Source organism: Hemiscyllium ocellatum, chromosome 7, assembly GCF_020745735.1.
Source record: "Hemiscyllium ocellatum isolate sHemOce1 chromosome 7, sHemOce1.pat.X.cur, whole genome shotgun sequence".
Taxonomy (NCBI): Eukaryota; Metazoa; Chordata; class Chondrichthyes; order Orectolobiformes; family Hemiscylliidae; genus Hemiscyllium; species Hemiscyllium ocellatum.
Genome location: NC_083407.1, coordinates 65562874 through 65579204, shown reverse-complemented (window position 1 = coordinate 65579204; position 16331 = coordinate 65562874). Strand labels below are relative to the sequence as shown.

The following is a 16331-nucleotide window of genomic DNA, read 5'->3' as shown; positions in this document are numbered from 1 at the left end:
CCCTCTTTTTATATTCCATTCCGTTGAGGCCAACATTCCATTTGCTTTCACTATTACAAACTGAACATGCACGTTAATCTTAGACAATAGACAATAGGTGCAGGAGTAGGTCATTCTGCCCTTCAAGCCTGCACCACCATTCAATATGATCATGGCTGATCATCCTTAATCAGTATCCTGTTCATGCCTCATCTCCATAACCCTTGATTCCACTATCTTTGAGAGCTTTATCCAACTCCTTCTCAAATGACTGGGCCTCCACTGCCCTCTGGGGCAGAGCATGCCACACAGCCACCACTCTCTGGGTGAAGAAGTTTCTCCTCATCTCTGTCCTAAATGGTCTACCCCGAATTTTAAGCCGTGTCCTCTGGTTCGGCACTCACCCAACAGCGGAAACATGTTTCCTGCCTCCAGAGTGTCCAATCCTTTAATAATCTTATATGTCTCTATCAGATCCCCTCTCAGTCTCTTAAACTCAAGGGTATACAAGCCCAGTCTCTCCAGTCTTTCAGTGTTAGTAATCCCGCCATTCCAGGAATTGACCTCGTAAACTCCCTCAATAGCCAGAACGTCTTTCCTCAAATTTGGAGACCAGAACTGCACACAATACTCCAGGTGTGCTCTCACCAGGGCCCTGTACAGCTGCAGAAGAACCTCTTTGCTTCTATGCTCAATCCCTCTTGTTATGAATGCCAGCATGCTATTAGCCTTCTTCACTACCTGCTGTATCTGAATGCTTACCTTCATTGAGTGGTGTACAAGAATACCCAGGTCTCTTTGTACTGCCCCTTTACCTAAATTGATTCCATTTAGGTAGTAATCTGCCTTCCTGTTCTTGCCAACAAAGCGGATAAACATATATTTATCCACATTAAACTGCATCTGCCATGCACCTGACCACTCACCTAACCTGTCACGGTCACCCTGTAATCTCCTAACGTCCTCCTCACATTTCACTCTGCCACCCAGCTTAGTATCATCAGCAAAATAAAAGCTGCTGTCCCAGTACTGATCTCTGCAGTACCCCACTGGTCACTGCCTGCCATTCCAAAATGGAGCCGTTTATCGCTACTCTTTGTTTCCTATCAGCCAATCAACTTTCAATCCAAGTTAGTACTTTGCCCCCAATACCATACACCCTAATTTTGTTCACTAACCTCCTATGTGGGACTTTATCAAAAGCTTTCTGATCGTCCAGGTACACTACATCTACTGGATCTCCCTTTTCCATCTTCAGAGTTACATCTTCAAAAAATTCCAGAAGATTAGTCAAGCATGATTTCCCCTTCATAAACCATGCTGACTCTGACCTATCCTGTTACTGCTATCCAATTGTGTCATAATTTCATCCCTTATAATAGACTCCAGCATCTTTCCCACCACTGAAGTCAGATTAACTGGTCTATAATTTTCTGCTTTCTCTCTCCCACCTTTCTTAAAAAGTGATACAACAGCAGCCACCCACAAATCCGCAGGAACTGATCCCCAATCTATTGAACTCTGAAAAATAATCACCAATGCATCCACAATTTTAGTACCCTGGGACGTAGACCATCAGGCCCCAGGGACTGATCAGCCTTCAGACCTAACAGTCTCTCCAACACCAATTCCTGGCAAATATAAATTCCCTTTAGTTCAGGTCCTTCAGCCACTGTTACCTCAGGGAGATTGCTTGTGTCTTCCCCAGTGAACACAGATCTGAAGTACCAATTCAATTCTTCCGCTATTTTTTGTTCCCCGTAACACATTCCCCTGTTTCTGTCTTCACGGGCCTAATTTTAGTCTTAACCTTTTTTTTTTGCCTTTCACATACCTAAAAAAGCTTTTACTATCCTCCTTTATATTTTTGGCCAATTTACCTTCGTACCTCATTTTTTCTCTGCGTATTTCCTTCTTAGTAATCCTCTGTTGTTCTTTAAAAGCTTCCCAGTCCTCCGTTTTCCCACTTATCTTTGCTATGTTATACTGTTTCTCTTTTAACTTTATATGTTTCTTAACTTCCCTTGTCAGGCACGGCCACCCATGGCAATGGGTGCTCCCAAATTTGATCAATATTCAGTTCTTGTATTCTTCTTGCCAGAAAGTATTTTTTTGCACAAAACATGAATTCTGCAAACACTAAACTAGCATCACAATTAGAAACTACATGACAAAATTAAAACACATGGCCCTTTGAAACTATGAAGTACAATACTTGAAAACGTTTTTGATGAAAATAGTAAGATATTTGATTCACAATGGTTTCACCCTTAAAAGTTATGTAACATGAGGTTAATAATTATCTGAACCTTTCAGAACAGGTGAATGCCTTTATCAAATGCTATGAGACACTTGAAAAAATCTTTACAAGATATTCTTACTAAGATCCTGAATGCAAGTTATTATGAGAGAGTGTCTTACGCAAAGGATTCTGTTAAAATCTTCTTTATCTACACGTAGAAACTGGCAATTATCCTCACGAAGTACTATGGAGGCTGCTCTTGGAGCATCGTTCACCAAAGCCAACTTTCCAAAATCATCTCCTTCCTGTAATGTACAGACTACTCCCTGCAATATTAGATCAAAGTCATTTATGATTATGAACTTATAAACCTTTATCACTTTGCAGTCAATGAGAAATGCATATACTTTCCTGGATTTCTTGTAAACTTAATGAAAAGATGTTTTACATCTAGTAAAATATGATGCGCAAATACTAGGTTCATTTAAATTTTAACTGCTGTTGAGAATTAAAGTGATTATAAATTTGCTATGGTTAATTATGTACAAGAAGGCATGAATAAGATTGTACGCATCTCAGTTTTAATAGATAACAATATTTAAAAGATACCATTCACAAAGCAATTTACAAGACCTTCACTAGTGTTAGTACTGCTAAATTTCCTTTCAAATATTCCTAAAATCATAATTGTGTTTTCTCGAGATTCCTCACACATACTATAAAAGTTGAAAAATTGGAAGTTGTACCTTGCCATAGATAACAACATTCACTGTGCCCTTGAGGATAATATACCACGAAGTGCCCTCTTCTCCTTGATTAAACACTGTATAAATATTAAAGCAACAATCATCCTATTTCAGCTGCACAAAACTGTCAAAGCAGTTAACTTTGAAGTTATTACAAAGTAAATGCAAAACATTGTGCACGAGAAGCTCTGAAGATTTGCTTTGCTGGTATGTTTTGCAGAAACTCAGTATATTTGAGAAATATAAATATATCATGATAATAAAACAGAATTTCTCATTTTATATTTACATCATTAAAATTCTTGAAGGCAAGAAAATATAGCTTATAATAGAACAATGCTGGCCCACTATACATGAAGTGAAAATCTTCATTGTGGTTGTAATTAATAGTAAGATAGCAGGAAAATATACAATACTTAATCGGTTTGCCAATTAACACCTTATGTCAATGCTTAATCACTTGTGCATTTATTACCTCTACACAAGGAGTTAGGGTTCACTGCAGATGCTGGAAAGTCAGAGTCAAAAAGTGTGGAGCTGGAAAAAGCACAGCAGGCCAAGCAGCACGAGAGGAGCAGGAGAATCGACATTTCGGGCCGGAAGTTTCATCAGGATCCCAACCTGAAACATTGACTCCCTGCTCCTTGACCTGCTGTGCTTTGGTCAGCTCCACACTGACTCAGTGGACTGCTGATGCTGGAAAGTCAGTCAAAAGTATGAAGCTGGTAAAAGCGCAACAGATCAAGCAGCAGAGAAGCAGGGAGTCAATGTTTCTGGTTGGGATCCTGAAGAAACTTCCTGCCTGAAATGTCAACTGTCCTGCTGCTTGACATGCTGTGCTTTTTCCAACTCCAAACAAATTAAATTAAATTGGATTGATGTCAATTTTTTTCTGCTATTTACAAAGGATGAAATGAAAAAAGACTGTTGGTCTGAAACATTTACTTTTTTCTCACTGCACACCCTGCTGAGCACTTCCAGCACTACTTGTTTTTATTTGGGATTAGTGTACCATATATTTACATCATTTTGCAGAAATGAGCTCCTATAAGTACTTGGCAGTCGTAGGGCCACAGAACAGGAGTCAGCCATTCAGCCCCTTCAGCCTGCTCTGCTATTCTTGATCATGGCTCATCATCTACCAAACACCATTTTCCTGCGCTATCCAAATATCTCGATGTTTTTAGCACCCAGAAATTTATTGTTCTCTTTCTAGAATATGCTCAATCTACCCCAACCCAATGAGGTAAAAGAATTCCAAAAATTCACTATCCTCAGTGAAGAAATTCTTCCTTACCTCAGTCCTAAGTGCCTTGGTCCTTATTCTTGGTTAAAAGGATTTAACTGTCAATGAGATCATCCTCATTCTTTTAAACTCTAGGGAATACAGTTCTTCAGGCTAGTTTCTAGACCCAACTATCTTAGCTGATTTTATGTCCTTCCTTTCATAAGATCAGAAGTGGGAATGTTTGATGATGATTGCACAATGTTCAATGTAATTTGCAACTTCTGACAGTGAAGCAGTATGTTTCCCACATGGGCACAATCAGGCTTGGGCTGATAAGTGGCAAATAATATTTGTGTTACACAAGGGCAAGGGAATGACTCTAGATTCTTTCTTGTTAGAGAGAATCTAATCATTACCCTCTGAAATTCAATATTGTTATCAATTCTGAACCCTCATGACATTGGTAAATGGGGATTGTCATTGACCAGAAACTCAACTGGACCAGTCAAATCAATATTGTGGCTACAAGTATAGCTAAGGATTCTGTAGCAAGCAACTCATTCCATCACCCCAAAGTGTGTCCATCATCTTCAAAACACAAGTCAGGTTGTCAGGTGGAATGCACTCAGTTCCAACCACAGAAGATTAGTTCCCCATCTACAACCTTCAACATTCATTCCCTTCACTACTGATGCACTGTGGCAGCACTATGTACCATCAATAAGATGCACTGCAGTAACACACCAAGGCTTTGACAGCCCCTTCCAAACCTACAACCTCTACCTCCTGGAAGGGCAAGGGCAGCAGATGATGGGAAAGGCCTATGTTCCTCTCTTTGTCTGTTATCCATCATCCTGACTTGGAAACATATCAGGCTACTGCTGGGTCAAAATCTTGGAACTCCTTTCCTAATAGCTGTGGGTATTTCTACACTCCAAGAATTGCAAATGCTCAAAAAAGATAGCTCATCATCATCTTTCTTCAGAGCGGTGAAGGGTGAGCAATGAATGCTAGCCTAGCCAGTAATGCCACCATCCCATGAACAAATAATAAAAAAAGTCTCCTTAACCTCTCCTCCTAGGACAGCCCTGCCATCCCAGGGTTCAGTTTGGTGAACATCTGCTCCACTCCCTCTCTGTCAATCCTTCTTTAGCTAAGGAGACCAAGATTGTACATAATACTCCAGGTATAGTCTCATCCAGGCTTGACACAAGTGAAGCAAGACATGTTTTCTCGTGTACTTAGCACCTTCTTGCAGTAAAGGCTAACATACCATTTACTTTCCTAACTGCTCCACCTGCATGTTTATTTTCAATGACTTATGAACAAGTACACCATGGTGCTTTTGGACACCAACACTTTCCAACCTCTTCCCATTTAAAAACGTATTCTGCACATCTATTTCTCCTACCAAGTGGATAACTTCATACTTGTCCAATATGTTCCTTGCACGTGCCCACTCACTTGACCCGTCCAAAAATCCACTTTGCATTAACCTGATGACACTCATTCCCACCTAGCTTTGGGTCATCTGCAAATTGGGAATTATTACATTTGGTTCCCACACACAAATCATTCCTATAGATTGTAAACAGTTGGGGCCCAAGTACTAGTCACAGCCTACCAACCTGAGAAATAACCAGATATTCCTACTGTTTTCTTCCTGTTAATCAATCCTCAAACTGTGTTGTTTATTAAGGCCGTTTCATTTCCTCTTTTTGTTTACTACCTTCCATGTCAGACCTTACCAGCAACATTCTGAAAATCAAAATGCATTACATTCACTAGTTCCACCTTATCTACCCTGCTAGTAACATTCTTAAAAAGCCCTCAAATTTGTCAAACATGATTTTTCCTTTTTAATAGCTCCTTGAAAGTGGAGTCGCAGGTAGATAGGATAGTGAAGGAGGAGTTTGGTATGCTTTCTTTTATTGGTCAGAGTATTGAGTACAGGAGTTGGGAGGTCATGTTGCGGCTGTACAGGACATTGGTTAGGCCGCTGTTGGAATATTGCGTGCAGTTCTGGTCTCCTTCCTATCGGAAAGGTGTTGTGAAACTTGAAAGGGTTCAGAAAAGATTTACAAGGATGTTGCCAGGGTTGGAGGATTTGAGCTATGGGGAAGAGGCTGAACAGACTGGGGCTGTTTTCCCTGGAGCGTTGGAGGCTGAGGGGTAGCCTTACAAAATCATGAGGGGCATGGATAGGATAAATAGGCAAAGTCTTTCCCCTGGGGTCAGAGAGTCAAGAACTAGAGGGCATAGGTTTAGGGTGAAAGGGGAAAGATATAAGAGGGACCTAAGGGGCAACCTTATCACACAGAGGGTGGTACTTGTATGGAATAAGCTGCCAGAGGAAGTGGTCGAGGCTGGTGCAATTGAAACATTTAAGAGGCATTTGGATGAGTATATGAATAGGAAGGGTTTGGAGGGATATGGGCCGGGTGCTGGCAGGTGAGACTAGATTGGGATATCTGATCGGCATGGACGGGTTGGTCCGAAGGGTGTGTTTCCATGCTGTACATTTCTGTGATGAAGTCCATATTGACTCAACCCAATAAGATTATTATTATTGAAGACCCTGATCTTTTGATCTGTGCAGTATTTTGAGGGGGGGGCGGGGGGGGTGGATGATTTCAGGGACAATTATAGACAAGAGACTGGAGACTAGAGTTTAAAGCTACAAGGGGCCTAAATAGTTTGATCTGCAAACATTATGGGGTCAAGGGAGTCGAAGACAAGAGCATGGAGTTCACTTTTATTGGACATCCACATTCCCTGTTATTTGATCTGAAGGCTCCTCCCAGCCAACCTGGCAAGCAGGACCCCTTGCTGGGAAAGTGGGTAATTGGGCCATTGGTGAGTTGAAGTCCTTAAGTGTTTGTTAATTCACCATTTAATTGGTGGCATTGAAAAAAAGTTACCCATGGATCTTCTTGCTTAACACATTGTTGCTGAAAAAGCAAGAAAGGGAGTATCACTCCAGACCAACTTGCTCATTTAGTTGTCCCTTCTTGCCACCTCCCTAACCTGGGAAGGGAAAATTAAGCTTCAAGTGATCTGTTCTCACAGCTTTCATTGCAGATTCAAAATCATTTCTACTGCAAATGTCAAACTAACAGGTTTGCGAATCCTATGTTCTCGCTCACTTTTAAAAAAGGTGGGGTTACATTTGCAACGTTCAAAATGAATAATTTGGAAAGATGCATCCATTACCTCCAAAACCACCTTCTTTGACACTCTGGAAAGAAGATCATTGGATCCTGAGCTTTGTCAACTTCAAATCCCATTAATTTTACTAATATTGCTTTCAACTAATACGCATTTCTTTTCAGACTTCCATTCTGTCTATTTCCTCCCCATTATTTCTAGTTTTTTAAAAAAATTTACTCATGAGAGTATCACTGGCTTGGCCAGCATTTATTCCAAGTTGCCCTTAAGAAGGTGATGGTGAACTGCCTTTTTAACGACAACAGTCCATGTGCTGTAGGTAGACTCATAATACCATCAGGGAGGGAATTTCAGAATTTTGACCAAAGGAGCATCAATACATTTCCAAGGCAGGATGATGTGTGGCTTTGAGGGATACTTGCAGATGGCTGGTGCTCTCATGAATCTGCTATTTTTGCCCTTCTAGATGGAAGTAGTCATGGGTTTGGTTGTGGTGTTTAAGAGCTTTGGTAAACTTCCTCATTGCGTCTTACAGATGTACACACTGCTGATACTGAGCCATGTTGGAAGGAATGAATGTTTGTAGATGTCTGTACTAATCATGTGGGCTGTTTAGCCTTTCAAGGTTCTTGTATTTTAACCCCTGATAGCAGAGACTTACTTCGCTCCATTCTGAAGGATCACTGGACCTGAAACGTCGATTTCCCTGCTCCTCGGACGCTGCCTGACTTGTTGTGTTTTCCCAGAACCACTCTTATCTAGGACTTGAAATAGTGACTGTTCTCTCTTCACAGCTGACAAACCTGCTCAGTTTCTCCAGAAATTTTTGTTTCAGATTTCCAGCATCCGCAATTCTTAGTTTTAATTTAAAAATTTAGTTTCTCAGTATTTCCTATTATGAAATATTCTGTCTGTAATGGAAACCCATTTGTTAAAGTTAATATTTTCCTTTTAACATAGAGAAGTTTTCAGTGTTTTTATGTATCTTCCTACTCTTCATTTGAACTCTATACGCCGTTCCTTTATCAGTTTCGTGATCGTCTTTTGCTGAATTCTAAATTGCCCCCAAACCTCAACTTTACTACATTTTTTGGCAACGTTATTTTTAATTCATTCACAGCAGGTGGGCATCGCTGGCAAGGCCAGTATTCATTGTCCATCCCTAATTGCCCAGAGGGCAGTTGAGAGTCACCACAATGCTGTGGGTGTGGAGTCACAGGCAGGCCTGACCCATTGAGGATGGCAGATTGCTGAAGAACATTAGTGAACCAAATGCACTTTTCCCAACAATAGTTTCATGGTCAGCGGTAGATTCTTTACTCCATTTTTTAAATTCATTAATTTCCCCTTTTATTTTTCATTTTATTCTACCATCTGCTGCCATGGGATTTAAACTAGATCCCCAGAACAGTAGCTGAGTTTCTTCATTAATAGTATGGTCAATAAGCCAATGGGCCATTGTCTCCCCTTTAAGCCTTGTATGTCTTTCCCTTTGATCTAATGCTATATATAACTCCCTTTGTTTGCTACAGTTTATTATCTTTCCTGTTGGGTTTTTGTGCCTTAAAAGGAATGATTGCTTGTTGTAAACTATATTAATTCTTTATTTTAATCAAATGCCAGTTTACAGTCACGCCTTTTAATGTGTTTTTCTAGTTTATCACAGCCAATGTATCCTTCAGACTTTCCTTTGCTTAACAATCAAGATTCCAGTTTTGGATTAAAATGCATTTTTAATAGAGAGAACTTTTAGTGAATATTTATTCTTTCCTAAAAGATCCTTTTATAACAATTATGAATTAGCATCTCATAATTAAATTGGTTGTTTTGCCTGGAAACTTAGCCAAAGACTTTAACCTGATCAGATTTAATATTTATTTTGTTAAAGTTCCGCTCCATTTGGACTGGTTCTATTACTTACACACTGTCCCTGCTTTGGCATGAGATTCAAATATCAAAACACCAGCAAGCTCTCGCTTTACCTAGAATAAACAAGGCAACAAAAAAAAAATTAGAGAAGGTTCAAAATGCAAACAAACACTAGTACAGGTAGACAACCTTTATCCGAAATCCTCTAAAATCCAAATAGGTGTTTTGAGTGATGTTTTTATCTCATTAACAAGGTTATTTGGGATGCAAACAATTCATCCAGCTCCACATCCACTTGATGCATGTCACCAGGGCACTGGGAGGGTGGGGGGTAGACAGCAATTCTGTCTCAGGACCCATTATTCAGTGAGTCTGCTCTTCAGTAAGGTGTTTTTTTCATTTCACCATTGAACTGTCGTCATTTACTCTGAAATTCAAAAATTCTGAATTCCAAAAACCAGCTGGTCCCGAACATTTCGAATAAAGGATTATGTACCTGTACTTGCAAGTAAACCTGTTGGACTATAATCTGGTGTTGTGATTTTTAACAACTTAACTAGCAAGAGCGCATTGATAATTGTTCCTCACTCTTCCACAAGTCATCATAAAACCTAAAAATGTATAAAACCCAATGAGACTGTCAAAATGAGCAACCTGCCTGAATGACTGCTGTTAAGGATAAATGCAATTCACACCAAGTTTTGTCAATATATAAATTCTATTTATTGTAACAGTTATGTTTAACACCAGAGAAAAAGGATTTGTAATCTGCACCATGTAACTTAAACTAACCTTTTTAAAACCTTTGGTGATTAAGCCAAGCAGAAGACAGTATTTAAGACATACACTATGGAGGCACAATAATAGAGATAGTGTAAGCAACATTCAGAAATTCAAAAAAGTTGAAAGAGACAGAGGCACAGACAGAAGTAGTGACAGCCCTGGCATCTGAAGCTTTTTAAATACTCTGTAGCTCAAACAACTAATGCTGTTCTCAGGACTTCTTTAACTCAAAATTAAAAATTAATGTTGATTTCATGATTGAATTATTCACCAAGTGCAGCCCAAAGTGTGCTTAGAATTTCACAAGCTGTAGAATAGAGATTTTTTATCAACAGTTCATTATTTCACATAATAAAACTCCAAGTCAGCGAGTGAAATACTGATATATTCTGATAAATTGTGGTCAAAAGGACATTAGCATTATTCTACCTACCTGTGGAGAAAGTGAGAACTGCCGACGCTGGAGATCAGAGTCAAAAAAATGGGGTGCTGGAAAAGCACAGTCGGTCAGGCAGCATCAGAAGAGCAGGAGAGTCAATGTTTCGAACACAAGCTCTTCATCAGGAATGCTGAAGGGTTTATGTTCGAAATGTTGAATCTCCAGCTCCTCTGATGCTGCTGGACTGGCTGCGCTTTTCCAGCATCGCACTTTTTGACCCCCTTTGTATCTGTGTCTGCCTGTTGGGTGAGATTGACCATACACCTTTATGGCCCCAGGCTAACAGTACTGGATGAAATCTACACTTATGGCCTATGGTGAAGACACTATTTTTGAAACCTAAAACATCTTTAAAAACTTCAAAGAATATAAAGAATATACAATCACTGCCTTTTAAAGCATTAAGTGACATAGGCATTACTTTTGGAATTAAGTTCTGTAGATGTTATGAGTTGTAGTTTTTGTGACTTTGTTCTAAAGTACGTCTTGCAATGGCACCTCATGACTTTATATTATTTACCTTTAATAAACCACAGAAGGTTTCTATGAGCTTTGTTTCATTATAATTTTTATGACCAAATGAGGTCATGAGTTGTATACCTGTCTCTTTCTCTCTGGTGAGGGAAAGAAGGATGGTACTGTCATTTCAACATGACTGATGTCTTAGAGACTCAGCCAGAAGACAACAGGAAGTGACATCAGTAAGATGACTATCACCCGTAGGAAACCAATCAGAATTTTGGGCATACACCACCCATCTGAAGTTGAACCTTTCACTATTTGTGTATTGTTACCACTAGTTCAGAGCTTCCACTGACCATGCGCAGAGGTGTTAGCTAGCGAAGTCAATAAACAGTAATTGTTAGCAGCCGAGCACAGAGTTAGCAGAGGAGACTTAAGGATGTCAGTTTAAAAAAAACAAAACATGAGATAAGGCCCAGTCAGCCAGAGCTGATGAGCTGGTGTTCCAGAGCAAACTAATAGATCCACTAAGTACTATTTTTCTGAATTTTGTGTAGTAAACTTAGTTCTGTGAAATTTGTAAAAATATACATGCACCCAGAGTGGATTTGTAACTAGGAGAAAGTGAGGACTGACAAATCATGCGAGATCTGAGTCAAAAAGTGTCGTGCTGGTAAAGTACAGCCAGACGGGCAGCATCTGAAGAGCAGGAAAGTCGACGTTCTAAACTCTTCAGAGGAAAGTTGGGATGGAAGAGAGGTAAGGTGTCAGAGATGAATGGGAAAGGGTGGGGCTGGGGGGAGAGGGTGGGGAAAGCAGCTGGGAATGTGATAGGTAGAAGGTGGGTATGATGCTGATAGGTGAGAGTGGAGAGTGGAATGGATTGGAGGGAAGGAAGATGGACTGGTGGAACAGTTCGAGGGGGCAGTGCCGAGTTGGAGGTTTGGATCTGGGATAAGATGGGGAGAGGGGAGTTGGGGAAACGGGTGAAATCAACATTGATCCAGTGTGATTGGAGGGTCCCAAGGTGGGAGATGAGGTGTTCTTCCTCCAGGCATTGTGTGGCTAGGACATGGTTCAGCCCATGACTGAACACTTCAACTCTGCCTCCCACTTGGCCAAGGACATGCAAGTCCTGGGCCATCTCTACCACAAAATCCGAGACACCTGACAACTGGAGGAAGAACACCTCATCTTCTGCCTTGGGACCCTCCAACCGAAAGATTTCATTATTACTTCAGTCTCAGAAGATCATTCCCTAATCCAGAGAAGGAATGCCCTGTACTATAGATTCCCTAGATCAGGGAAACAATTTCACTGTCTACCTTCTGAAGTAGGAATCCTGTATATTTCAAATAGATCATCTCTCATTCTGTTAAACTTCGGAGAACATAATTCCAATTTAATTGAAGCACAATCTAGTGAGCCTTCATTGAATTACCAACATAAGAGCACATCCTTCCTAAAATATGGAATTCAAAACTAACAATATTCCAATATCAAATTCATTAAAGCCCTGCACAATTTTTGTTAGGACTTTGTTCTTGATATTCAATCCTTGCAGTAAAGGGCAATATCCCACTTCAGTTTTTTCTTGTTTATTCTATTTATGTGCTAACATTTGTATTCTTACACCAAATACACCAAAGTCCCTCTGAATATTAATATTTAGTAGTTTGTCTTTCTTAAAATATTCTGCTTTTCTACACCTACACCAAGGTGAATAATTATACACTTCCCCATATGATATTCCATCTGATATTATTGTTGCCTATTCACTTAATCTATATATTTTACTTTTTAGCCTCATTGCATGCTTCTCAGAACATGCATTCTCACTACATTTGTATCATTGCAAACCTTGACATTAATCTTCATTTCTGTCCACATTGTAAATAGCAGACGTTCCCGCACTGATCCTTTGGGCACTCCACTATTCATTGCCTTCCAACTTGAAAATAACCCATTTACCTCTATTTTGTTTCTTGTCCATTAGCCAACCTGTTAACTAAACTAATATACAATTGTAAACTCAGTGCTCCCCTGTATTATGTATTGATCTTTGGTGTGGCACATTTTTAAATGCCTTTTGGAAATCCAAGAATACTGTATAGAGTCATAGAGGTACAGTACAGAAACAGACCCTTTGGTCCAATTCATCCATACCAACCAGATATCCCAACCTATTATAGTCCCACTTGCCAACACCCAGCCCATATCCCTCCAAACTCTTCCTATTCATATTCCCATCTAGATGCCTTTTAAAAGTTGCAAATTGTACTGGCCTGCACCACATCTTCTGGCAACCCATTCCACACATGCACTACCCTCTGCATGAAAAGGGTATCCCGTAGGTCCCTTTCATATTGTTCCCATCTAGTTGTGGATCCCCCACTCCACCCCAGGGAAATGTCCTTGTCTATTTACCTTATCCATAATTTTGTAAAGCTCTGTAAGGTCACCCCTCAGCCTCCAATGCTCCAGGGAAAACAGTCCCATCCTATTCAACTTCTCCCTACAGCTTGAAATCCTCCAACCCTGGCAACATCCTTGTAAATCTTTTCTTAACCCTTTCAAGTTTCACAACATCCTTCCGATAGGAAGGGGACCAGAACTGCATGCAATATTCTAACAGTGGCCTAACCGATTTCCTGTACAGCTGCAACATGACCTCCCAACTCCTGTACTCAATACAGTGTCCAATAAAGGAAAACATACCAAACACCACCTTCATTGTCCTATCTACCTGTGACTCTACTTTCAACGAAATATGAACCTGCACTGTTACAACACCAGGTAAACCAGGTGTTTAGTTTAAACCAGGAACACAAAAGATTTATCCCGTGCAGTAATCTGTGAAAATGCAAGAAGCCAAGATCTATTTAAAGTAAAAATTATTAACTTTATTTCTTAAACATAACAAAGAATAATTAACTAACAATTCTTTACAACGCATTATTTTAACCTTTTATCTTCCCCTTCTACAATACTAGTCTGACAAAACACTCCAATTAAGATTTACCATAAATTCAAGTTTTCAAAACCAGCCAGATGTCAAATCTTCTCTTCCTTGGTCTTCTTTTCTTCTTGGGGATTTCTGTTTCACAGGCCATTGAGAGAGCTATTCTCTAGGCAGTCTGCAAATACTGGTGGTTTGGCAGTTCTCCTCCCAACTGTTCGATTTTCCCCAGTCTTATACCCCACAAAGCATAAGATTGTGTCATTAGCTTTTAACATTGTCAATATACTCAATTCAAACTTGATTGGAGTTTGTTTTTTTTTTGGGATGTATAAATTAAACTGATTGGCCTAATTTGAATTTGTTCTGTCATTTCCACGCAACCAGCTAATTGAGTTGCTTGACCAAATGTTACATTATATCTTTTTCAGAACATTTAGGTCTGTGTCAGGTAGTTATGCTAACTTTTAACACTCAAAAGGTACAGTACACCCATATCTTCATAACTCCAAGGCCTCTTTGTTCAACAACACTCCCCAGGACCTTACCATTAAGTGTATAAGTCCTGCTAAAATTTGCTTTCCCAAAATGCAGCACCTCAAATTTATATCAATTAAACTCCATCTGCCACTTCTCAGCCTCTTGGTCCATCTGATCAAGATCCTGTTGTAATCTGAGGTAATCCTCTTCACTGTCCACTACACCTCCAATTTTGGTGTCATCTGCAAACTTACTAACTCGACCTCCTACGTTCAAATCCAAATCATTTATATAATGACAAAAAGTATTGGATCCAGCACTGATCCTTGTGGCACTCCACTGGTCACGGGGCTTCCAGAATGAAAAACAACTCTCCATCGCAACCCTGTCTTCTAACTTTGAGCCAGTTTTGTATCCAAATGGCTAGTTCTCCCTGTATTCCACGAGATCTAATCTTGCTAACCAGTCTCCTATGGGGATCCTTGTTGAACGTCTTACTGAAGTCCATATAGATCACATCAACCGCTCTGCCCTCATTAAGCCTCTTCGTTACTTTTGCAAAAAATCTCAATCTGGTTTATGAGACATGATTTCCCACGTACAAAGCCACGTTGACAATCCCTAATTGGTCCATGCCTTTCCAAATACGTGTAAATTCTGTCCCTCAGGATTCCTTCCACAACTTGCCCACCACTGATGTCAAGCTCACCGGTCTATAGTTCCTTGCATTGCCTTTACCACCTTTCTTAAATGGTGGTACCACATTAGCCAATTTCCAGTTTTCCAGCATCTCATCTGTGACTATCAATAATACAAATATCACTTCCCTCACTTCCCAGAGTTCTAGGGTATACCTGATCACATCCAGATGCATTTCAAGGCATCCAGCATCACCTCCTCTATAAGATGGACATTTTTCAAGATGTAAAAATGAGTTGCTGGAAAAATGCAGCAGGTCAGGCAGCATCAAAGGAGCAGGAGAATCGACGTTTCAAGCATAAGCCCTTCTTCAGGAATGAGGTGTGCCAAGCAGGCTATGATAAAAGGTAGGGAGGAGGGACTTGGGAATGTGATAGGTGGAAGGAGGTTAAGGTGAGGGTGATAGGCCGGAGAGGGGGTGGGAGCGGAGAGGTCGGGAAGATGATTGCAAGTCAAGAAGGCAGTACTGGGTCCGAGGGTTGGGACTGAGATAGGGTGGGTAGAGGGGACATGAGAAAGCTGGAGAAATCTGCATTCATCTCTTGTGGTTGGAGGGTTCCTAGGCGGAAGATGAGGTGCTCTTCCTCCAGGCGTCGTGTTGCCATGATCTGGCGATGGAGGCGGCCAAGGACCTTCATGTCCTTGGTGGAGTGGGAGGGGGAGTTAAAGTGTTCAGCCACGGGGCGGTTGGGTTGGTTGGTGTGGGTGTCCCAGAGGTGTTCTGAAATGTTCTGCAAGTAGGCAGCCTGTCTCCCCAGTATAGAGGAGGCCACATCGGATGCAGCGGATGCAGTAAATGATGTGTGTGGAGGTGCAGGTGAATTTATGACGGATATGGAAGGATCCCTTGGGGCCTTTGCGGAAAGTGAGGGGGGAGGTATGGGTACAAGTTTTGCATTTCTTGCGGTTGCAGGGCAAGGTGCCGGGAGTGGAAGTTGGGTTGGTGGGGGGTGTGGACCTGATGAGGGAGTCGCGGAGGGAGTGGTCTTTCCGGAACGCTGATAGGGAAGGGGAGGGAAATATATCCTTGGTGGTGGGGTCTGTTTGGATGTCACCATCTATTTCCTACATTCCATATCCACCATGTCCTTCTTCACAGTAAATACTGATGCAAAATAGTTGTTAAGTGTCTCCCCCATCTCCCGGGCTCCACACAAAGGCCGCCTTGCTGATCTTTGAGGGGCCTTATTCTCTCCTTACTTACCCTTTGTCCTTAATGTATTCGTAAAAACCCTTTGGATTCTCCTTAACTGTATTTGCCAAAGCTCTCTCATGTC

The 16331-nt window shown here is 40.7% G+C and overlaps 1 protein-coding gene across 1 annotated transcript in view; it reads right to left on the bottom strand.

Moving 5' to 3' along the window:
- Positions 1-16331, bottom strand: part of rapgef4a (Rap guanine nucleotide exchange factor 4a) — a 245557-nt gene that overhangs the window by 76515 nt on the left and 152711 nt on the right. Inside the window, exons 14-16 of the mRNA XM_060828113.1 lie at positions 9285-9345; positions 2968-3044; positions 2401-2547 (exon numbers count right to left, since the gene is read on the bottom strand). Of these exons, the coding sequence (XP_060684096.1) occupies positions 2401-2547; positions 2968-3044; positions 9285-9345 (285 nt within the window). The remainder of the gene's footprint in view (positions 1-2400; positions 2548-2967; positions 3045-9284; positions 9346-16331) is intronic.